This window comes from Carettochelys insculpta, chromosome 5 (assembly GCF_033958435.1).
Source record: "Carettochelys insculpta isolate YL-2023 chromosome 5, ASM3395843v1, whole genome shotgun sequence".
NCBI classification, from domain to species: Eukaryota; Metazoa; Chordata; order Testudines; family Carettochelyidae; genus Carettochelys; species Carettochelys insculpta.
Window position 1 is genome coordinate 96,118,976 of NC_134141.1, and position 24,539 is coordinate 96,143,514.

At 44.0% G+C, this 24,539-nt stretch overlaps 1 protein-coding gene across 3 annotated transcripts in view; it reads left to right on the forward strand.

The window, feature by feature from the left end:
* Window positions 1-24,539, forward strand: part of IL6ST (interleukin 6 cytokine family signal transducer) — a 59,986-nt gene that overhangs the window by 26,495 nt on the left and 8,952 nt on the right. For 2 of the 3 annotated variants that reach the window (XM_074995560.1, XM_074995562.1), the window contains 9 exons: window positions 518-677; window positions 2,206-2,288; window positions 5,864-6,083; window positions 10,732-10,905; window positions 12,227-12,328; window positions 13,751-13,906; window positions 16,309-16,449; window positions 20,118-20,214; window positions 23,867-23,948. In XM_074995560.1, coding sequence (XP_074851661.1) covers window positions 518-677; window positions 2,206-2,288; window positions 5,864-6,083; window positions 10,732-10,905; window positions 12,227-12,328; window positions 13,751-13,906; window positions 16,309-16,449; window positions 20,118-20,214; window positions 23,867-23,948 — 1,215 coding nt within the window. The remainder of the gene's footprint in view (window positions 1-517; window positions 678-2,205; window positions 2,289-5,863; window positions 6,084-10,731; window positions 10,906-12,226; window positions 12,329-13,750; window positions 13,907-16,308; window positions 16,450-20,117; window positions 20,215-23,866; window positions 23,949-24,539) is intronic. The other variant, XM_074995561.1, reaches the window with a different exon arrangement.

Genomic DNA, 24,539 nt, shown 5'->3' on the forward strand with positions numbered 1-24,539 from the left:
TTGGACATGGTGTGACGGGGCCAGAGCAAATATTCCAGCCTTTGAATCTGGCACCAAAATAATCCTGACCGGTGGGAGCGGGAATACCATGTATGAGAATTACTGTATTTGGTGTTTTTTAGAATATTATAATGGAAAATGAATTATTTCAAAACTTCTCTGAAATTTGGAATAATATAAATAATCCTGCATGATATGAATATTAATACAAGTGAGGTGCAAATACAGACTGCTTTTCTTGTGGATATCATTGTCCTGTATGTGTATATTCTGTATGGAAAAATTATATTAATTCCACCATGAGAAATGAAGCTTCTGAAAGTCGAAAACTGGAGAATTATGGACGATGAATCATGCCCTGAAATAGTACTGCACTAATCAGTAATCCAAAGTACAGTGCTCCTATTGTTAGAAAGTCTACTCACGAGGCGATTGTAGTGGTATGAGGGTTTAAGTGATCTTGCTTAGTAGCTGGTAATATTTCCAAAGACTTTTTTTTTTTTTTTACCTTTTGCAGATTCCCCATGAAGATACAGCAACACACAGAAATTCATTCACTGTTCAGTCCCTTAGGCCTTATACAGAGTATGTGTTTTCACTTCGGTGCATGAAGAAAGATGGAATGGGTTACTGGAGTGACTGGAGTGAAGAGAAGAGTGGGGTCACAGCTGAAGCTAGTAAGCACTATTTTATATTAATGTTCACTTTTCTACATAGTTGGCTGGTGTGATACCTCAAAACAGGTGCAGATGTATGCCAGTCTGGCTGGAGTTTCCTGAAATGATCTTGCTAGGAACGATTTAAGAGGGTTTTGCTGAACTGGTCACAAGATTGATTAACCCTTGTGGCCAGTTACTCTCAGCTATGGTGGGAATAGCTTTCTGGAAGGGATCTAGGGTGCGTGCTGAGTGGTATGTCTAAGGTGGTAATCTTAGAGCCAAGCTTGAGGAAAAGGCTTGAGCTGATCTCCGTGTCCATTTCTTGTTAAAAAAGCCAAATCCTAACAATGTCAGGTGGAGGTTTTTTTAACAGTACAGTGTAAATACTTGGTTTCAGGTGAAGTTAAAGCAGCACTTCATGTTTTTTTTATATTATTAGTCTGAAAATACATTCATTTTGATAGATGTTGTGGCTTGACTTGCTTTGGAATTTTTAGCAGAAGGTAATCATCCATGACTAATCTCTTTGAGAAGGGATTTAGTGGATGCAAGTTTATGATGCTTAAAGAGCATTCCACCTTCAAGCCCGTTACACTTACCTTATTTGGGCTATGTCTACACGTGCACACTACATCGAAATAGCTTATTTCGATGTAGCGACATCAAAATAGTCTATTTCGATGAATAACCTCTACACGTCCTCCAGGGCTGGCAACGTCGACGTTCAACATTGACGTTGGGCAGCACCACATCGAAATAGGCGCTGCGAGGGAACGTCTACACGCCAAAGTAGCACACATCGAAATAAGGGTGCCAGGAACAGCTGCAGACAGGGTCACAGGGCGGACTCAACAGCAAGCCGCTCCCTTAAAGGGCCCCTCCCAGACACAGTTGCACTAAACAACACAAGATCCACAGAGCCGACAACTGGTTGCAGACCCTGTGCATGCAGCATGGATCCCCAGCTGCCGCAGCAGCAGCCAGAAGCCCTGGGCTACGGGCTGCTGCACATGATGACCATAGAGCCCCGCACGGGCTGGAGAGAGAGCGTCTCTCAACCCCTCAGCTGATGGCCACCATGGCAGACCCCGCTCTTTCGATGTTGCGGGACGCAGATCGTCTACACGTGCCCTACTTCGATGTTCAACTTCGAAGTAGGGTGCTATTCCCATCCCCTCATGGGGTTAGCGACTTTAACGTCTCGCCACCTAACGTCGATTTCAACTTAGAAATAGCGCCCAACACGTGTAGCCGTGACAGGCGCTATTTCGAAGTTGGCGCCGCTACTTCGAAGTAGCGTGCACGTGTAGACGCGGCCTTGAACGGTTAAAAAGAAACGAACAACAAACAATGTATTGTTTGTCTGTTAGTTTGTTTGTGGTATCTGCATGGAAGGGTTCTTAAGAAAATGCTGAAACAAAGAGTAATTTAGACTGGATGCACTTTTTTAAAGAGATGCTGGAGACTAATAATATGTTAAGTATAATAAGTTAAAACCAATGAAGAAAATCTCTGCATCTCTCTTAGATTTTTCTTTTTTTATCAGAACCATCTAAAGGTCCACCTTTATGGAGGAAGTTTGGCACATCTTACTCTCCAAACTCCTGGACTGTGCATCTTATGTGGAAGGTAAGTACTAGTGTTAACAAACAATTACCTGACTGCGCAGTAGAAAAAGTTTATAAGCACTCATTTTACAATCAGTGTTTGTTTGTTTGTTCATTTGTTTGTTTGTTGAAATGAAACAATTTCTTTATCTCCAACAAATTTTGAAAATCTAATTAGAATAATCATAGTTTTATTATGATCTATCACATTCTTGAAGCTTATTTTGTAACAAAAGAAGTTTTTTTCATTAACATTTACATGTGCTTTGGACTGTGAATAATAATAAATAGCTATCTCCTGTCTTACCGTATTGGAACTAAATTAGATAATAACCAGTATTCAGAGAATCCTATTCAGGGATATTCTGACTCCCAGCCCACAGACCATAATTTGCCTGCTTGATGCAGTCATTCATTAAAAAGAAAAATACAACCTTTCCCAGTAGATCCAATCATATTCTGAAACAACTGTGAGAGGCGTGATTTGACTTTCTGAATGTAACCAGTACATAAACTGAAGACTGTTACCTACAATAATTGCATCATGTAAAGATTATCTTCCTTGTTTGGATTAATTAATCCACATTTGAGAAACACAGGCCTGGTCTACACTAGGAGATAGTTGAATTTAAGGCACTATGGTCAATTTTAAAAACTCTCCGTTTATACCTCAGTGCTCAATAAGTCAATTCTAATTGGCTGTAACGCTGACTTCCGTACTGGTGTCTTCCCAACAAAATTACTCAAAAAATTAAATTTGCAATTTCAAGCTAAAACAATGTAGATTAAACAGGATTACAATCAATTGTATTAGCCCCAGAAACTGTCCCACAATGCCCCTTAAGGGCCGTGTCTACACGAGCCCCAAACTTCAAAATGGCCACACAAATGGCCATTTCAAAGTTTACTAATGAAGCGCTGAAATGCATATTCAGCGCTTCATTAGCATGGGGGCAGCCGCGACAATTCGAAATTGACGCACCTCGCCGCCGCACGTCTCGTCCCGACGGGGCTCCTTTTCGAAAGGACCCTGCCTACCCATAAGGGGACTTCGAAGTAGGCAGGGTCCTTTCGAAAAGGAGCCCCGTCAGGACGAGATGCGCAGCGGCGAGGCGTGTCAATTTCGAAGTGTCGCAGCCACCCGTATGCTAATGAAGCGCTGAATATGCATTTCAGCGCTTCATTAGTAAATTCGAAATGGCCATTTGCGTGGCCATTTCGAAGTTTGGGGCTCATATAGACGTAGCCAAGGTGTCTTTTCATGTTATTGCTCCAGATGAGTAGGAAACAGGAAGCCCAGCACTTTGAATTCATTTTTTTGTGATCCACATGGTGAGTGCATCTAGCTACTTTACAGAGCACCAGCATGGAGCCATCAGGAGAGCCAGGGTCTCAGTTCATCTTGCAGGCCAGTCCCCACCCCAGCACAGCATGTGGCAACTTGGCTGTGAGGACCAGACAGCCACTCATGAGACCACAGGTGAAGGCTTCTTCCCTGCACAGGATATAGCAGGAGATGCTGAAATACATTTTTCAGCACTTCACATTTGTATGTGGAGGTCCCACTCCTCCACAGACACCTTACAGTCGGGGCTCCCAGCTCATTATGTGGCTACCCCTCCGTCCCGGCGCCATGCAGCACGTCAACCCCCACCCCACCACACCATGTGGTGTTCAGGCTGTTGGGGTCATGCTTCCATGAGAGACCAAGAAACTTCTTCTCTGAGTGTCACATTTGTACAGGGGCAGCTGCCCCTCCTTCACAGGTGACATACAGTCGGGGTCTATCCCCTACCCAACCACATCCACATGGCTAGCCCCAGACCCAATAAAAACACTTGCCTGCGATGCAGTTCGGACCATGCTTCCAGACAGCAGCATGTCCTGGCTTGCACACGGTGAAGGCTGCAAAGGTGGAAGAGATTTTCGGGGGCTGGCTGTTGCCTAGGGGAAGGCTGGTGCCTGCACCATGCTAACATGAGCCTCTCTGCAGCCCCTGGTTCCAGAGGTTTCGGGAGTCGACCCTGGCCAAAGCTGCATTGTAGGCTGTCCTGCTCTCCCTCTCCCGCTGAGAGGGAGCTGCACAGCCTCTGTGGTGCCATGTTTGCTGCATTCCACAGGGGTAAGACAGAGACCTGGAGGACAACAGACACCATAATATATAGGATTGACAGCTCTCCAGCTTGCTCCCCTTCACTGCGAAAGGTGTTCTTTTCCCAGCTGACCACTGAGTTTCCTAGTAGCATGGCACAGTCAGAACAGGGAAAGGCATCCTTCTGTTCTCAGGCAGAATAATTCTTGAGTGGGGAACACAAGTGCTCAGCCCCACTGAATGCAAGAAAATGTACAGGTTTCAGGAACTACTAATAGATAATTGTAGCCTGAGCACCTTTACCAAACTTTTTGGTTCCTGTACAGATTTCTCAAGGTGTTGTTTCACCAGAGGGGACCACTGAGGTTCCTGTTAGCATGGCACAGACAACTGGAGAACAGACACTCTACTATGTAGGACTGACAGCTCCCTGACCTGCTACCCTGCCCAGTGAAAGGTGTCCTTTCCCCAGGGAACCACTGATTTTCAACAGGAGAAGAGACACTAACCACTAGAAAGCAAAGCACTCTGTCTTTCCTTCTCGTCTTCTTCTGAGTGATGCTAACCACTAGAAACCAATGCCCTCTGGGATTCCCCACTTTCCCTAATTTCCTTCCTGAAATTGGCCATTTGGCTTCAAAAAGAGGGGAATGAGGGCAGTGCAGTTTCGGAAGACGATGGTGGGTGCTATCAGGGCACATTTGGTTAAAAGATTCATGATGCAGACAACTCAAACAATATCTCACTGGGAAAAGAGACTTCTGAAAAACGGCCGTTTTGTTTTGAGGGCAGGGCAGTGTGGGAAGATGACATCACACTTGCAGGGAATTTTTCTCCCATAGTGCAGTAATGAAAAAACCCAGAATGCAACAGGGCTCAGAGAACTGTGGAATAGATTACCACAATGCACTGCTGCAACAGTCAAACTTTGGCAATTAGTGGGGATATACTAAGGTAACTTTGTGGGCAGATGTGGATAATCAACTTCGACTTTATAAAATCCAGTGTTACAAATTCCACTTCGATAAATTCAACATCATTTGTAGCATAGACATACCCTTCGGTAGAAGGTAGACCCAGAGTTTTCCTTTCTAATACTACCTTGTGACTAGCTGTCTGTAAAAGTGTTTAGGGTTCTCAGGTAGCTGAAAAAAGGAAATATAAATAATTTATAAACAGAAGTATCTTTTTCCTTTTTCTGGCTAATATTAATACCTACCTTATATGGCATATGTAATGAAAACTTTTATTTGATGTCATTTTGAATTATGGGTAAAGCCTGAAGCCCAGTTATGCAAGGCTTTTTCACATAACTAAGGATACGACTGGACTCTTGGTTTCTGTTGTCACACTTTTTCATAACTGTGTAGAACTATGACATGTGGAGAGCAGAGTAAATCACACTTTTATATAGTGAAGAAATTAATCTTTATATTTGGAAGGTACTGATGATAGAGCTCATCATCAGTAAGACTTTAAATGAAGCCAAATTGTTTTTTTAACAGGAATTGGATCGTTCTGAAGCCAATGGCATTATCTTGAGATATGAAGTGACTGTCAGAACAAGGCCACCTCTGTCACGTCAGCCTGAAAAATACAGTGTTAATAGCACAAGCCTGACTTTAAATTTAACAAACGGAACGCACGATGTGACATTAACTGCTTATAACAGAATTGGTGGGTCTCCTCCATCATTTCTGCTTATTCCAGCAACTAACTCAAAAGGTTAGTTCTCTTTCTTGATTTTTTTTTTTAAGAAATCAAATGTATTTGTAATTGTAAAAACAGGAAAGTCTGTCAAATAAAAATTCTCAAAAAATTCTTTGCTGTCTGTAGATATTACACTTTGGCTGTGTCTAGGCTAGACACAAACTTTGAAGGCGGCATGCTAACTAGGGTGTCAGGAGATTACTAATGAAGTGCTGCGGTGCATATGCAGCACCTCATTAGGCTAAATCTCCCCCGTGGCAACTTTGAAGTGTTGGCTTGCGTGTACTTCAAAGTGCCCCCGCTCTTTGTAAAGGGACCTCAAAGGATCGGGGGGCACTTCAAAGTACCTGTGGCTACATGCAAGGTGGCACTTTGAAGTTTCACACTTTGCAGTTGCTGTGGGGGAGATTTAACCTAATGAGGTGTTGCATACGCATCGCAGCACTTCATTAGTAATCTCCCAACACCCTAATTGCCATGCCCCCTTCGAAGCTGGGGGCTAGTCTAGACACAGGTGTAATGAATTTACATAAGTCTCATATTTACATTGTAATACTGGAAGGGCCTCATGGTTTTTTCTTTTTATTTAAACCACTACCATATGTATTAACTGAAAGAATGAAAGTGCTTGCTCCTTGTTTATAGGTGTTTTTCACAGTGTGACCACACCTTGATTGTCTATGCATCTCAATCTCCTGTCCCAACAATGATTGTGCAAATTATTTCCTCTCCAGTTTACTGCAACACATACTTTATGCTAACTGCCATAATATTAAATTATGTATGTATTTTAGCCATATTTAATCTGATAATAGTTTTTGTTTTTAGTGACGAGTTTAGTCCTTCCATTTCATTCTCTACTCCTGTTCCTTTTCTTCCTCTTTTTTTCTGTGTGCCTTTCCACATCATTCTGTGCTACCTGGCCACTGTGAGAGAATGGGAATGGGGATGGGAGAAGAAGAGCTTGAGCAGTTAGGCCCCAGATGTTCACAGCCCTTTTGCACAAGCCCCAGCCACTCAGGACTGATGGCCAGAGCTCTTTTTAGAAAATACCACACAAAGAGCTCATGCCTCCCTGGACGTATTCCCCTTTGGAGGCCTGTCCCCTGGTTTGAGACTCTGATCAAGATCATTCCCCACAGCTATTTATCTAAGCTAGTCTTAAAAAACCTCAATGATGGAGCTTCCATAACCTCCATAGGTAATTTTTCCTGGTGATTAGCTACACTTGTTGATAGGAGGTTTTTCTTAATGTTTAATCTAAATTTCTCTTGCTACTGTTTTATCCCATGACCTCTTATTCTGGACTCAGTGGATACAAAGAAGAATTTATCACCTTCCTCTTTTCAGATATGAAAAGGATATTATAGACTGTTATTGTGTCCCCCTCACTCTTCTCTTTCTGACGAACAAACCCATTGTTTAATCTTTTCTCAAAGTTCATGTTTTCTAGCCCTTTAATTGTTTTTATTACTCTCCTGTGGACTTTCTCCAGCTAGCCGACATTTTTCCCAAAGCATGGTGTCCAAAACTGGACACAGTTCATCTTATATAGACAGTTTCTCCGCTTTGTCAAGATCAAACCCAGGGCAAGTGGTTGGGGGGTCGGGGTGGAGCTTGTGGCTGAGGTCTGAGGAATGAGGCAGTGGAGACAGCGTGTTTGGATTGGGGAGAGCTCAAAGCAGGAGCTTGAGCTGTGTGCAACAGAGACTGTGTTCGTAAGTTTTGCCTAGCTCTGCCTCGTGTGCTGACTGGGCAAAGTGTGGGTGGTGCTTTGCTTTAATGTCACATGGTTCCCAAGGAGTTAAACTATAATCCAGTGTGCCTTTGGGGCTAGACTGTGAGAGAGTGCATAAGCATCTCATACACCACCATCACCTTCATTTCTTCTGGGTAGTGATGGCCAGGATCCTTCCAGCCTTCTTCGGTACATAGCTTCTCCACCTTTGGGGGCTATTCCACTGTTACCAGGGCAGTATGCCAGTTTTGAACTCTATGGATGTTAGGCTAGGAACAGAGTGCAGTGTTGCCTGCTGCTAGAAGTTGCTGTTAGCCAGATTCCTCCTTCCCTGTGCTGTGTTTAGATTACAGCAAGTTGTCGACAGAAGGTTTTGTCGGCGGATATCTTGGCCAGCGTGGCCAGACTGCCCAGCTGCTCTCAACAAAACAGCCAACTGAGAGCACAGCAGACAGAGCTGTCCAGTGTCCCGGAAGCCCTGACTGTCGACAAGGGCCCCCAGAATGTCCAGACTGGCTTTCTATCTATGGAGTTCTGTCGTCAAAGGCATTACGCCTCATTAGGGAGTGGGATAAGACTGTCAACAAAAGTGCTGCAATTCTGTCGATTTACTGTTGGCAGAACACTTTGGGAATCTGGATGCTCCCTGGGTTTTGTCAACAAAACCCTCTAATGTAGACATAGCATTGGTGGTGCTAGTTCTGTACAGGAGGATTGATTTATCAGCCTTGGATGTGTCCCTGTGCATGTTTTCAATTAATTCTTCCAGTGCCAAAATGCTCCTCAGCCTAGCCAGCACCTCCTGTAAGTCTCCTATCTGCCCCCTAAGAAAGTCTACCAGTAGGCACAACCCAAGTGGATGGTCTCCTCAGCCTTTGAAGAGAACAGGAAATGTGGCTCAGCCTCTGCAAATCCACACCAGCATCTGAGGAGAGCAGGGGTGGGTAACTTTTTTCGAGTTGGTGGCCACTGCCCCATAGACAAATCAGTCAGGAGCCACAGAAGTCAGAATGAAAAAACACCTCACTGATGTGGTCCCCGACTGTATGAGGGCCAGGACTATGGGGTCTGGGCAGGAGGAAGGGTGCAGGAGCAGGCTGTGGGAGGGAGTACAGGAGCAGACAAGGGGTGTAGGTCTAGGTGAGAGGAAGGGTGCAGGAGGATTTGGGGTGTGAAGTCTGGGAGGGAAGAGTCAGGATGTGGGTGAGTGGTTGGGGGGGCAGAAACAGAGTGTGGGTGGGGAATCTGAGCAGGAGGGGTTCAGGAGAGAGTTGTTGGGTCTAAGTGGCTGTGTCTACACATGCCCCAAACTTCGAAATGGCCATGCAAATGGCCATTTCGAAGTTTACTAATGAAGCGCTGAAATGCATATTCAGCGCTTCATTAGCATGCGGGCGGCAGCGGCGCTTCGAAATTGACGAGCCTTGCCGCCGCGCGGCATGTCCAGACGAGGCTCCTTTTCGAAAGGGCCCCGCCTACTTCGAAGTCCCCTTATTCCCATGAGCTCATGGGAATAAGGGGACTTCGAAGAAGGTGGCGTCCTTTCGAAAAGGAGCCCCGTCTGGACGCGCCGCGCGGTGGCAAGGCTCGTCAATTTCGAAGCGCCGCTGCCGCCCGCATCCTAATGAAACGCTGAATATGCATTTCAGCGCTTCATTAGTAAACTTCGAAATGGCCATTTGCATGGCCATTTCGAAGTTTGGGGCACGTGTAGACACAGCCAGTGGGAGGGGGTAGGGAGCATTTGGGGTATGAGGTCTGGGAGGCAGGGGTCAGAGTGGGAGCAAGGAATCTGGGAAGGAGGGGGCAGGAGCAGGGTGTGGGTAGGGAGTTGGGATGGGAGGGGTGCAGGAGTTGTCTGGGAGGGTGGGGTCTGGGCAACAGGAGTGCACTTAACCCTTGCAGCACCCCTGGACGTACCTGGATCTGCATCCCCTCCCTCTTGCTCCCTGGCACCAGCCCTCCACTGCTCTGATTGCCCAGAATTCCAGCTAATCAGAGCATCAGTGGGAATCCTCCAGGCAGGCTGCCATTGATCTTCCTGGCTGGGAGAATAGCAGCAACTGGCAGCAGAGCCTGGAAGCGCTTCCTGCCCCCTCTTACCTGATGCAGACCGCGAGGATCGGGGTTCCACACCCCTCCACAGGCTGGATTCTGTGGAGGGGAACGCAGAGTCTCAGGATCCAGATGTGGACCACTCGCCAAGTGTTTTCCACCCTGAAGTAGAGGAATCCATGGTTGGATTCTCCATCTGGCCACGGGTGCAAGTGGAGGAGCCAGGTGCAGGGTTGATACTATCAATCTGGGCCTTTTGGAACCTTCGTACTTTTATTTTTTCTTCCTTTTCTTTTTTGTGCCTCCCCATTCACTAGCTCTCCTTTGGCTCTAGAGAGCTGGCTTTTAAGCACTTCTCTCCTAAGCCAACCCTACCATTCTCATTAACACACAAGAGAAGGGTGATCATGGAGATTCAAGTATCAAAGGACAGGAAGCTAGAGCCTTGCTAGTGAACAGTCAGCTTGAAGCTTAGCAGGTCTCTGGCTCAGACATCACAGCATCCCCAAGTACGCAGTCCCCAACAGATTATACTGCAGGCTTTATCAAGCCAAAATCAAAAACAGACAAACAAGCTTACTCACCCCTCAATAATTAGTGCTCACTCCTCCTTCAGCAGGATTCCCTTGCTCCCTGTCCTTTGTTTTCTACCCCCACCCCCCATTCACATGTTACAGGATTGTGTCAAAATGGTTTTATATGTCTAGTCAATTTTACTAATGTTAAAATTTTGGTGGCTTCATTTACTTCGAATTAAGAGTAACTATGATTCTGCAGAATAGCAAATGCAGATATCTTACTGCTAAGAGAAAGCTATCTAACAAACATGTTCCATATTAATGTGATGTCATACCTTGTATCTCATTTTAGCTGCTGTGAAAGATCTTAAAGCATTTCCTAAGGATGGCAAACTTTGGGTAGAGTGGACGGCACCTAAGAATGTTGTTAAATATATTATTGAATGGTGCATGTTGTCTGATGCCTCAAACTGCACAAAAGAATGGCAGCAGGAACCTGATACTTCTCAAGGCACATTTTTAAAAGGTATGTTTAGAAGACAATATAATTTAAAAATATTGTACCTATTATCAGACTTCAGAATAGTCAAAACTTTCATCCCAATGAGTTTTCTCAGAAACCTTCTTCATTTTGGATTTATTCATTGGTTGTTGTACAACAGACTTACTTTGGCTACATCTACACTGCTGTTCCCTTTCAAACAGGGAATGCAAATGAGGCAAATTGGAAATGCAAATGAAGCGCCTGTAAACATATCTTGTGCTTCATTTGCATAATTGCGTTTTCGAAAGAGAGTCTTTCGAAATTAAAACAGAAGTATAGATGGGGTCTTTTGAAATAAAACCCAGTTTTCGAAAGCACCCTTCTTCCTCATTTTTTTTTTCAGGAAGAAGGGTGCCTTCAAAAATAGAGCTTTATTTTGAAAGGACCCCATCTACGCTGCTGTTTTTCATTCAAAAGACTCTTTCAAAAAGGTAATTATGCAAATGAAGTGTGAGATATGTAAATTGGCATTTCATTTGCATTTACAATTTGCCTCATTTGTATTCCGCTTTTGAAAGGGGACTGTAGTGTAGCCTTTATGAATAAAGTGAATCTGGAAGAAAAGCTGTTATAAAACGTAAAGGTAAAAATCAGAAACAGGAAGTGTGCTGAATTGTGAACAGCATGCTGTGGCTGATGTTTGATGCTTAGTGGGGTCTCTGCTGCTGAGCAGAAGTGCTAGGTGGACCTTTTGTAGGCAGTTAAAATTGCTGGAATTTTTTTTTTTTAAACAAGATGCTGGCAACTCAGAATAAACTGTGTATAGATGCTAGGTTTTGAAACAAAATGTAAACTGTAGCTTTGAAAGGCAGGCTGTCAGATTGACTTTACACAAAAAAACTGTTATTAAATCAAGAAAGAACTTTAAAATGTAATTTAACTGTATACTGTCTATTCTTGATTTACTATGGGAATTCATTTGGTATCGACAATTAAATGACTTGTTTTCCAGTTTCTACTCTAGATTCTCAGCAGCAGCACACTGCTGTACTGTTCGGGTTCCCAACAGTTTCAAGGAAGTAGCTTGTGCTTCATTTTAAAAATTCATTGAAATACTTTTGTTAATAGGCTTTGCAGAACTTTTTATTTCATTAACTTTAAAATTTTGAGCTAGAGCTGTTCCTCTAACTAGTCTCTTTTTGAATGATTTATTAGCAGTAATTTAGAAAAAGAAATTGAGGTGAGTTTCTAGGTATAAGATTGATAAACTGTTGAAAAACCTCAAGTTAAATAACTAAATCTGTCATTTTAACTAAAATCTTCCTTTACTAAAATACTTCTTTTCTCAAAATTCTTGTATTAGGAGATATAAAGCCATTAAAGTGTTACATGGTAACTGTTCATCCTTTGTACACTAATGGTCAGGGAAATGGACAATCTACAAAGGCATATCTTCAGCAAAGCGGTAAGTACAAAGTGCACATTTTACAAGTATTTGACCTTTTGGGCTAACATCACAGAAGTGGGAGAGAGACCAACTGGGTCATGTCACTCAGGTCCTCCAGCAGGAGGGGGCAATTGCCCTGGGCCCCACTGATTTAAAGAGACCCAGGGTTCATGGTGGCACCCATGGCACTCCTTCCAAGAGTGTGGAGCCAGATCCTTTTGATACTTCACTAAAAACACACATCCAGGCAACAAATGAACTTAGATTTGTCTGAAGTGTGATTAAGCAGAAGACACTGTATTTTACATATGCTAATTTGAATTGAGTCAAAGACTTCATTAAACCTTGTCAACAAATATATTATTGCTGAAATAGAAATATCAACCCTTTGCTTTCACCCATTCCATAATAAAAAAAGGCACTATGTTTCTTTGGCAAGATCTACTTGTGTTTCAGTTGTCTCAAGAGTTGTGACCAATTTCTCTGCTCCCTACTCACCCTATATTTTTAGTGTTGTTTTGCAAAGGCTAAACATCAAAACTACAGCTACACAAGAGGCTTTTCACAGCAAAACTGAGATTTTTTCAGGATAAACTGTGGAGCATCTACACGCAAAATGCGCGTTGTCGACAGTTTGTTGACAAAACCCAGCACATCCATTGGCAGCATTATACTTCTCCCCACTGAGGTATAACGCCTCTCTCAACAGTGTTCTGTTGACAAAACAGCCATGTAGACACGCCAGGGCCCTTTTGTCAACAGACAGGGCATCCGGTTCCCTGGGTAGCCCTGTTTGCAGAGCTTCCAGTCAGCCGTTCTGTCGAGAGAGGGCCAGGCAGTCTGGCTGCTCTCTGTCGACAGAGCAGATTGCTCTTTCAATCTGCTTTCATTTGTAGACGCAATCTGTCGACAGAAGTTTTGCCAGGAAATCCTTCCCAACAGTGACTTCTGTCGACAGCGGCTTCTCATGTAGATGTAGTCTAAATGTATTATACTATTAATGCCAAGATTTTTCCTCTTTAATTGTCCTTTAAGATTAGTACTCTACTTGCTTCTTTAAAGCATCTACTACTTGCCCCACCTTCTGGAGTTCTTCTGGAGTTTCTGTACAATTAACTTCAGATCCATTGCTTTTTTGTTTGTGTTTTAAATTTTCTAACTAATCCCTTAATTTTAATATGAATTATGCTAATGTATTACTCATATGCTAATTGTCCACAATTTATTGCTTTATTTTTTATGAAGAAATCAGATTTTTAGAGGAATTTGCTGTTCAAATATGTTTGTCTGTGCAAGTAGTAAAATAACTGACTTTGCAGATAATGTCTTCAAGATATTATTCCAGGCATGGGGGGATTTTTGTAACATTACAATATGTTGTCTGTTAACATACTGCTTTTCCTAACAGGACTGTACTGTTCTCTTCATCTTATTTTATAGTGCCTGCAAAAGGACCCACTGTTCAGACACAAAAAGTAGGAAAAACTGAAGCTGTTTTAGTATGGAAGCCTCTTACAGTGGATGAGCAAAATGGATTTATCAGATATTACACTATATTGTACAGAACTATCAGTGGAAATGAAACGGGTAATAAAGGTTGGATAATACTATTTTAATAATAAAATATATGTCTGACTATTAACTTTATGAAGTATTGGGTTACGTATTACTGAAAAAAATAGCACGAAGAATTATGTGTACACCTAGGAGCTGTCTCACCAGATCCAGCCATAAGTGCTTATTTGGTAACAGATTTTTTTTGGGAAAAATTTTGAAAGGTTTGTTTTTTTGTTTTGTTTTTTTTTTTGTTTTTTTTGAGAGTGAGAGAAGTATACTTGGTAACCCCTGTAGCTTAGTAATATTAGAGATCAGAAATGTCCCTTATAAGAATAGTAAATGTCTGATTTAGAACATGCCATACAATGAGACGCAAGGAGCAAAATTTGTCTAGCTTACCAGTGAGAAGATTGAGAGATGGCTTGGTTCTAGCCTTTGTCTACATCTGGCAAAAAATCTGGTACTAGGGAGGTATGTTATCCACTAGACAAAGATATCATAAGAGGAAATTAGACAAATTCAAAGTAAAAATAAGGTGCACACTTATCAATAAGGATAATTAACCTTGGAACAATAGTGCTTTCTCCATTGCCTTGAAGTATTTACATTGTACCTGTATGTATTTCTTTTAAAAGAAACACTCTTATTCAATCACAAATCATTGGGCTTCATTAAGGAATTGCTAAGTAAAATTCTGAGACCTGTTTTAAGGAGGAGGTCCAATTCAGGTAGCTTTAAAATCTATTTAATGGGAACGGTCAGTCACTATAGAACCACACTTGCCTGAATTTTTTATTGACCCTTATGGAAGATAGGTAGTTACAGAATTCTTATCCACAGCTTCAGTACTGACATCTAAAGCTCTGTCTCATGATGTTTTAATCACTACTTATTAAAGCTACAGTTTAGTCGTAGAGGTCATGGCAGTCACGGGTTCCATGACTGTACCAAACCTCTGTATCATCTTCTGCTGTCTGTTGCGGAAGGTGGGACTGGAGGCAGGATTGTATGCCCCAGCCGTGCAACTGAAGCTGGATGGCTGGAACCAGGATCCTGCAGCTTGATGGGGGGGCCAGAGGGACTGCAGCTGTGCTCTTCACCCTTGTCCAGCTGCTGCAGCCAGCTCCAGAGCCAAACCTGTGCATTCCCTATGGCTGTGCACCCTGCTGCATCCCAGCCCTGCAATTTGTGCCAGGGGACTGCAGTGGAGACCATGCAGCACGTGAGGCCATGTGCCCCAGCCCCATGGCATCCCAGGGCTGCATGTCCCCGTGTCTCTGGCCAAGGCTTCGCAAGGGCTACATCCAGAGCCATTTACCGGTGAGCTCTGGAGTAAGGGCTTCAGGACTCCAATCAGGAGTGGCAGGTTTGTGTAATTTTTGGTGGTCCCCAGAACAATTCTAAATCCTGCCCCCCCACCTACCTTGTAATTTGATATATATTTAAAATAACATAAACATGGACTGGAAATAGTCTCCCTCCCCTTTCCCCTAATAAACAACACCAGGGCTCCCTACACTCCAGTCACTTCCCCACGTGGGCTGTGCTGCAGCATCAGCAGCTGTGTTCTCCTCCCTTTCCTTACACTGCTTGAGGTGAAGCCGCAGTCCAGCGTAGGAGTGAGCTGCTATGCCAGTTGCTTTGTACATCCAGGAAGGGCAGTTTTCCCCACATGGTCGCAGGAGGGGGTGCAGGAGTGAGATGTGCAGGAGGTGCAAGGAGTGTGAGGACAAAGTTCAAGGGTTAGGGGTACAGGAGGGAGGTGCAGGCATTAGGGGCAAAGGAATCATAGTGCAGGGAGGAAGGGGAGTGTAGGGAGCCTATGGGGAACCAGGGACTAAGTTGGCACCACAGTCATGGGGGCCAGGGACACCAAAAATGCCCATTTGCCTAGGGTGATATTTTCCCTAAGTCCAGCCCTGTGCAAGCCACCCAAGAAGCCCCAGCTGGCAGATGGTCAGGAGAAAGGTCTGTCGTCTCCTCTTGCTGTCTTCACTGAGTGGGGGTGGGGAAGAGGGGCTGCCAATCATACCACATCCTCATACCCTCCTCTGTGCTGCAGCTCAGGTAGAGAAACCAGGGATCACCTGCTGTGAGTCTGCTGCCTCAGGAACTGGTCGTTTACAGGTCCTTTGCAGCTTTCAAACTCTGAGAGACCTGGGTCTCCGAACACAGCTGGTGCTGAGCAGTGAGCTGTGAATATCCATGGGGCTGGGGCATCAGCAGCCCATATAACTAACAGTCTGTCTTCCTTGTCAGGCAGCTTCTGCCAGGTAGCCACAGAACGGGCCATGTGTCCACACAGCTTCCCAGGGCTACTTACAAAAATCTAGTCTTTGAGTTTATTTTCAGTATTACAACTATGGAAATTGTAATTTTTCATTAAGTTGTGTCTTGGATGCTTTGATCCCATGTATATTTTATCAACCTTTCTCTTCTAGTTGTGCGTGTGGACCCTTCCAAAACAGAATACACCCTCTCCTCCTTATCCAGTGACACTTTATACTCAGTGAAGATGGAGGCATACACAGATGAAGGAGGCACAAGTGGTCCTGTATTCACATTTACTACACAAAAGTTTGGTGAGAAATACTAGCATAAAATGTGTAAAGACTGTTTGTTTTTAAAAGGGATTAGTCATGCAGTTGCTCTCTTAATTTGTGCCCACAGTATATTTTTTTTATTCTGTTAAAGCCTAAGGCCCCGAACCATTGCGGCTCCTTTGTGCAATGAGTTCTACAGACATCTAGCAGAATGCCTTTTTCCCCAAATGGTCTGTGTTCTTAACTTAAAATAATACATAACATGGGTTGCTGAGAAAGGGAAAAGATCACATAAGAGTAATACAAGTATTTTTTCTATAGACTAGCTGTGTGCAGAATTTTGTAGGTGTGCATGCTTTTATATGGCAGATAGAAGGTTGGATATATGATTTAAAAGTTAAGTATTGCTTTTTAGGTAGTGTATTCTTCCAAATTCAATTGAAGATTCTCCCCAAACATCACAGACTCCCTTTACTGCAATATTGTTCTATATCCCTGTAATGAGAAGGTTCTAAAAGTTGGATTTCTTTGTTGCCCCATGCATATAAGTTTAGTTTTTATAATGTCTGCAATGATGATACAGTAAGTAAAATTAGCTAAGAATGTTTGCTGTAAAAAGACTGATTGAGACAAAGATCATGTTTCAGTTCAGTTCTAGTAAGGCAGAAGCTGTGTCTACACGTGCACGCTACTTCGAAGTAGCGGCACTAACTTCGACATAGTGCCCGTCACGGCTACACGCGTCGGGCGCTATTTCGAAGTTAACTTCGACGTTAGGCGGCGAGACGTCGAAGTCGCTAACCTCATGAGGGGATCGGAATAGCGCCCTACTTCGACGTTCAACGTCGAAGTAGGGACCGTGTAGACGATCCGCGTCCCGCAACGTCGAAATTGCCGGGTCCTCCATGGCGGCCATCAGCTGGGGGGTTGAGAGATGCTCTCTCTCCAGCCCCTGTGGGGCTCTATGGTCACCGTGGGCAGCAGCCCTTAGCCCAGGGTTTCTGGCTGCTGCTGTGGCAGCTGGGGATCCATGCTGCATGCACAGGGTCTGCAACCAGTTGTCGGCTCTGTATATCTTGTGTTGTTTAGTGCAACTGTGTCTGGGAGGGGCCCTTTAAGGGAGTGGCTTGCTGTTGAGTCCGCCCTGTGACCCTGTCTGCAGCTTTGCCTGGCACCCTTATTTCGATGTGTGCTACTTTGGCGTGTAGACGTACCCTCGCAGCGCCTATTTCGATGTGGTGCCGCGCAACGTCGAAGTTGAACATCGACGTTGCCAGCCCTGGAGGATGTGTAGACGTTATTCATCGAAATAGCCTATTTCGATGTTGCTACATCGAAATAAGTTATTTCGATGTTGGCTTCACGTGTAGACATAGCCAGGGAGTCCCAATTTTTTTTATTGCATACCGCCTTCCAAATCTGCCAGCTGCCTGTATATCTGTCCATCTCATCGCTGATACATTGCATGTTCTTAACACTACAGTATCTCAACATCTGCGAACGTAAGGTTCACGAATTCAGGTATTCGTGTGCGGCTGCGAGGAGCCACTCCCCAGGGCCCCCAGCAGGGAGCCCCAGCAGCTGCAGCTTCCCCAGGCTGGGAGTGCCAGCAGACACAGCTTCCCCAGGCGGAGAGCACCGGCAGCCACTGCTTCCCCCAGGGCCCTGGGCAGGAGCCCCAGCAGCTACAGCTTCCCTGGGGCTCTGAGCCCCCCGTATTTGCAAAATTCAGCATTCGCAAGTGTTCTCAGCATGGAAACCTCGCGAATCTTGAGACCCTACTGTACTTATCTTTAGCCAGCTGTTCACTGTTGCATGCAGATGTAGTGTGACATGCAACCAAAAACAGCCCCCTCCCCCAAGTTCTGAGCTCAGTTAGACTGCAGAGTTGCTGAGCAACTGAATCTGCACTGTGTAGTGATTGGAGGAGAAGGCTCTGCTCATCAGCATCTCTGTCTATTTGTGTTCTTACCGGTACATCTGGAAGTAAATTAGCTGCCATACTTTACATAATCAAGTCCCAGAGTTTTAAAGTTTTGTCTGATAGGATATGATGAAAATGTAATAAATAAAAAAAATGGGGCTATCAATTAATCTTACTTTGTGCAATTAATGCACTGCCCAATTTGCGTGTTGAAATAATTATTGCATATTAATTACAGACCCTCTGGGCAAGAGGGCAGACATGCTTTGTGAAAATTGGCTTATGAATATAGATATGCATAACTTGGAGATGCTCTGAAAAAAGTGCCACATGTAACCTGTCAATTTTAATGTTCCAGTAGGCTGGATCTATATGTTCATTTTGGTGTTTGTATTATTATACTACATGAAATTAATAAATATAAAATGTAAGTCTGTTTATAGTTTTAGTGTGCTAATTTAAGCCATTACTTCTGACCCAGTCCTAATGACTGTGTGATCAGTTTGACTACTTGTAAATAGCCCTGTTTGTCCCGTAAGTCTAGGGGCTTGTCTACATTGGGGTTCGGGGGTTTTTTTTGTTTGTTTGTTTGTTTGTTTGTTTTGATCACTGCCTTCTCTTTGGGGCTCTTAACAAGGCAAGATGCTCTGTTTTCATGGCTTAGCCCTACAGCCAAGGTATATGCAGCCTCCCCTTGGGCGGCACCATATTTCCTTCTTACAAACAGGCTCATGAAATCTTTCCATTCACTGCCCAGATGGTGTAACTTCCCCTGTGACTGGTAGGGGAACTGAGGTCCATCTTCTACTTTGGGTTCCAGTTCAGGGCCCCTGTGATTAGCAGAGAAATGCTGTTCCATTGTGGACTTTAATTATCCTCCCTGAGCCTTTGCAAATCTTCTGCGCCCCTCACTACTCTGTGTTCAACAGCCCAAAAACTCCTTCCTTCCAAAGAGGAACTGTAGGTCCCCTTGGCTCTTTAACCCATGAACAGACTCCCCTGCCCTTTCTCCGAGGGGCTGATCGCAGACTACTTCCCTGCTGCGCCCTGACTTCCTGCCTATAAATCCAGCCCATCTCCTCAGCTGGGCTCCCTCATTCAGTTGATTCATTAACTTCTTCAGGGCAAGTCTTGGGATGAACATCCCAACATCATGTACTTGAATTAGTTACTGGAATGTTTGGCTCACTGCCATAGAATCTCCTGCTGGTTTTAACCCCCGCTTTAACAGTGCAGGGTGATGACCCTATCACATTTATTCAAAGGAACAATGCAATTTCTTCATGTTTAAGACTGTCTTCATGTGACTTCTCATTAATGAAGTAGTAATGGAGCTGCCCTGTGAAGGTGCACTGCCTTCTGTCTGTGGTTGCTTTACAGAATAAAGCCTGTTCCTGATAGTTTGTCTGAGGTGGGTCTCAAGTCTCGTCTCCCAAAGTTGTTTGAAAAGTCAAAAGACTTCCCTACTGGAGGAGCTACATATTATTGTATAAGAGCATGATTAATTGCTTAACAACTCTGCAGCTAGTGAATTAATAAAATCCACCATTACAGACTTTCTCCCATGTGCCTCCACCATTAAAAAGAAAAGGTCTTACGTGTGCCTGAGGGTATGCATTCCACAGGTTGGGATTCCCTGTAATGGGGTGAATCTTGTAAGCTTTATGCCAGCACTCAATCTGCTAATCTGTCTTTTTCCTTTGTGAATAATTGCCAAGGAAAGTTCTGCAGATCATTTTTTTCAGAAAATTAGCATTCTTCCCCCCGCCTTTTATTTTTTTAGGAAAAGGAGAAATTGAAGCCATAGTTGTGCCTGTGTGTCTGGCATTCCTGTTGACCGTCCTTCTGGGGGTATTGTTCTGCTTCAACAAACGGGACTTGTAAGTACCTATAACATGCATTTGTGTCACATTTCATGATATCTGAAAATGACTAACATTTCACTACAGTTTACTTGTCGTAGTCCTGATTCTCAGTTCTCACTGACGTATATGTCTGAGAAACTCCTCTTAAGGCAGTGAACCTATTTAAACAGGTTTGGGTTGGGGAGGAAAATTGGTTCCATAGTCCTCTTAGTAATCAGGAGACTTTTCCTATTACAATGCTGTAACAATTCAGAGACTCTATTTTTTTAAAAGATTTTTCAAGCATATTGACTGAACGCTATAGAAGATTCCTGCTTTTCCTCTCTGGTTCTTGATTTTCATTATAAACTGAAATTTTTGTTAGCTGAGTTTCATATATAACAAGCAGTCATTGGGCACCTTAGAGACTAACAAATGCACTAGGTCGTCAGATAAAACCCACTTATTCAGCTGAAAATGAAGAAGAAAAACAGAATCCAGGGTTGATATAGTTGGGGGGAGAGAAAAAATGGTTATCCCTCATTAGCAGGCCCGGTTGATAAAGCAAATTAAGTAGGAAGTACTCACCAGCAGCCACACACCACACCATAGAAACACTAACCCAGGAACCTATCCCTACAACAAACCCCACTGTCAACTCTGTCCACATATCTGTACAAGCGACAGCAACACAAGACCTACTTCATCAGCCACACTGATGGTTCAGCTGCATATCAACCAATGTTATATATGCCATCAAGTGCCAGCAATGCCTCTCTGCCGTGTATATTGGACAGACCGTACAGTCTGTGTGCCAAAGGATGATTGGACATAAATCGGTCATCAAGAATGGGAACACATATAAACCTGTAGGGAGGGGAACACTTTCACTTCCCTGGACATTAAATTTGTTAGTCTCTAAGGTGTCACACGATTGCTTGTTATTTGCGAAGCCACAGACTGATAATACTAATACAACCCTGAGTTTCATATAATTAATGTACCATTAAGAAATTGTCTACATCCCACCACAAATCCATGTTTTCCTGCCTGTGTAATAAAAATAGGGTTAAGTAATGTAAACCAGATTTTTGAAAGGGGAAAGCAAAGTCTCCACACACTGGAAGATGTGTCCCATCTCTCTTCCATGCAGCTTGTTCTGTCCTGCCTGATATCCCTTTCAAAACCTGTCATCTAGTCAGTAGCTGCTTGCAGAGATGCTGACTTGGAGTTCCTGTGGGGTGCTCAACCTCTACTTTACCCTGCCCTGACCTCATCCCTTTCCCCATCTCTTCCTGCTCTGATCCCCAAATGTACCTCACCTTTGCTCCACCTCTTCCTGCCCTCGCTCCTTCCCTTGGCTTCCCACATTCCCTGTGTGCCCCAAATAGCTGTGGGCAGGAGGCACTGGGAGTGGGAGGAGAAGCTGATTGACAAGGCCCACTGGTGAGTAAGGAGCATCCACTGGTTTTTTTCCATGGGTGTCCAGCCCCATAGCACCCATAGAATCAGCACGTCTAGCTGCTGGCCTTTGGCTGGGGAAAAATAAAAACACCCTATACTTGGTCACTTAACTGAAGAGTACTCATCTGATGTAGTCAACAAATTCCCATTTTCCATGATGGGACCTACCAGTCTACCTTTACTTGTCCCCCTTAGGACTACCTCATTATGGACTTAGCTGAAGGGCTGTCTGGCAATGCTTATAAACTAAAACTTTTTACTCGTCAGGGCATATTCTCTTCCCTTTCTTAGCAAAGATATTTAAACAGCTGGAAATTAGGTGGGTACATCCACCCCATTGTATTATGTAACTGTTTCAGTCTTTGATGATCTTTACAAATTACTGAGTTTTGATAGCTGGTTATGTTTAAGGAGCTTGCTACTATTTCCACAGGAAAAATGTCATGAGTCAGTTTCATTTGGGTCGCTTTAAAAAGTGTGCACTTTTTGTTTCTTTTCTATTTATTTATATTTTAATTGCAAAGCCTGTCTAGAGTTTATGTGTAAGACCCTACCAAATTCATAGTCCGTTTTGGTCAGTTTCACAGTTGGATTTGCAGTATGGTAAGCTTTATTTTTTTAGATACTTAAATCTGAAATGTCACGTTGTTGTAATTGTTGGGTCCTGACCCAAAAAAGAGTTGTGTGGAGGTTGCAAGGTTAGTGTAGTGGCGAGGTTGCAGCACTGCTACTCTTATTTCTGTGCTGCTGTTGGCAGCAGCACTGCCTTTAGAGCTGGACAGCTGGAGAGCTGTGGCTGCTGTCTGAGAGACCTGCTTTGAAGGCTCAGTTACTGCCAGCAGCAGCAGCACAGAAATAAGGGTGGTCTGGTACGGTATTGACATCCTAATTTCTTCACTGGTGAAGAGCTGCCACTCTCTGGGTGTGCAGTGCTGAAAGCAGCAGTACAGAAGTAAGGGTGATGTGGGTCTGCTGTTGCCGTCCTTACTTCTGCATGGCTGCCGTCAGAGCCGCATAGCCAACATTAGAACCACTGCTCTCTAGTTGCACAGTTCTGAAGGAAGTGCAGAAGTAAGGGTGGCAATACCATGAACCTCCTAAGCTAATCTTGTGGTCTCCTGCAACTCCCTTTTGTATCAGGACCCCCAATTTGAGAAATGCTGGTCATCCCCCCATCCATGAGATCTGTGTAGCATAGGGTAAAAACACACAAAAAGCAGCATTTCACGATCCATGATGCATTCTGTATGGCTATGAATTTGGTAAGACCCTATTTATGGAAGTAATGCTTATGAACAGACAGTTTTGCTGGATTGGTCACATTATGAGGTTGGATGATACACGGATGCCACAGATGGTCTTCTTTGGCCAGCTTGCTTGTGGAAAGCGCCTTATCAGCAGTCCATATAAGAACTAGAAAGACACCTTCAAGGTCAATGTGACATCATGTGGCACATCTCCCAATGATCTGGAAAATCTAGTTCAGGACAGATTGTCCTGGTGGCAGATTACTGTACAGGTTCTTAATTGCTTTGAGAGTCAGCGTATCCAGGCACTACAGGAAAAGCGTAGGATCTGAAAAAAAGGTACAACATTTGCAGTTGGCAGCTTTTTATGAGACATCAGTAATCAGTTCTGCCGATCAAGGATTGCTTTAGTTGCTCACCAGCGGTGTCATAGAAGATGAGATCTGTCGATCCACAGCTCAGTCCAAGATTTATGTAGGACTGCTTTCCATGGCACCTGATGAGCTCTGTTAGCATGGGCTATACCCCAAAAAAGAGCCGAAAACGGATACTTTTCCAGCATTTGGGGTAATGCTCATCCAATAAGGCTTAACTGTCACTTTGTGCCTTCAGAAGTGCTATAGGTTTCTTTGATGGCCTCTTCCAATCCCTTGATTGTTCTGTTTTCCTTTCATTAATCTTATTTTATGTGAGTGAGGGAACCCCAAATAAAAATGTCACATTACTAGGCTATGGTGTCTGTCTTACCAAGCTGTAGTGAAATGAAGTGGCAGTGAGCATGAAATGTTCTAGATATGACTTTGCAAACAACAACACCAGACTTGAAATGTGACAGGACAAAACCAGCTTCTGTAACACTTCTGTCAAATATTACAAATACTAGCATTTGCATATTAATAATGTAAAGCACAGCTGTAACCATGTTTGCAAGTTTTGGAGGTTCAAAAAGTGTATTTTCTTTTTTTTTTATCCTGTAGAATTAAAAAGCATATTTGGCCTAATGTACCTGATCCTTCCAAAAGTAACATTGCCCAGTGGTCCCCTCAGACTCCAGCAAAGGTAAGATTGAATTTTATACATAAAATATCAAGAATTTAATGACCAGTAGGAGCCCTCTAAATTGATAGTCTAAGTGAACTTGTTGTGGGGAGCCAGAAGTGGTGAGGAGCCAGAGTGGTGGGGAGCCAGGAACCAGGGGGAAGCCTGGTTCCTTTCTCCCCACTGCTTGCGGGACCCAGGAAACTGACCAGCTCATGGCTGGTTGGATTCCCCCCCCACCCACACCCCCGCCTCCCAGGCATGGAGGAGCTGGGAATCAAGCAGCAGCCTGGCTCCCCTGCACTTGCAGAGCTGGGAAACTGACCAGGGCAGCAGCCAGTGAAGTGGAGGGAGCTGGGAAACAGGGGCAATAGCCCTGGTCAGTTTTCCAGCTCTGCAAGCAGTGGGGAGCTGGGAGCCAGGCTACTGCTTGGTTCCCAGCTTCCCGCAGCTTGCAGGACCTGGCTGCTTCTCCCCTCCTTCCCCTAACCACGCAGCTGTCAGGCTGACAGCCACGTGACGGGGGGATGGCAGGGAGAAGGGACTCTTAGGCAGGCAGGCTAACAGCCACAGAGCAGCTTCAAGTTATGCTTAACTTGCATTAAAGCGAGT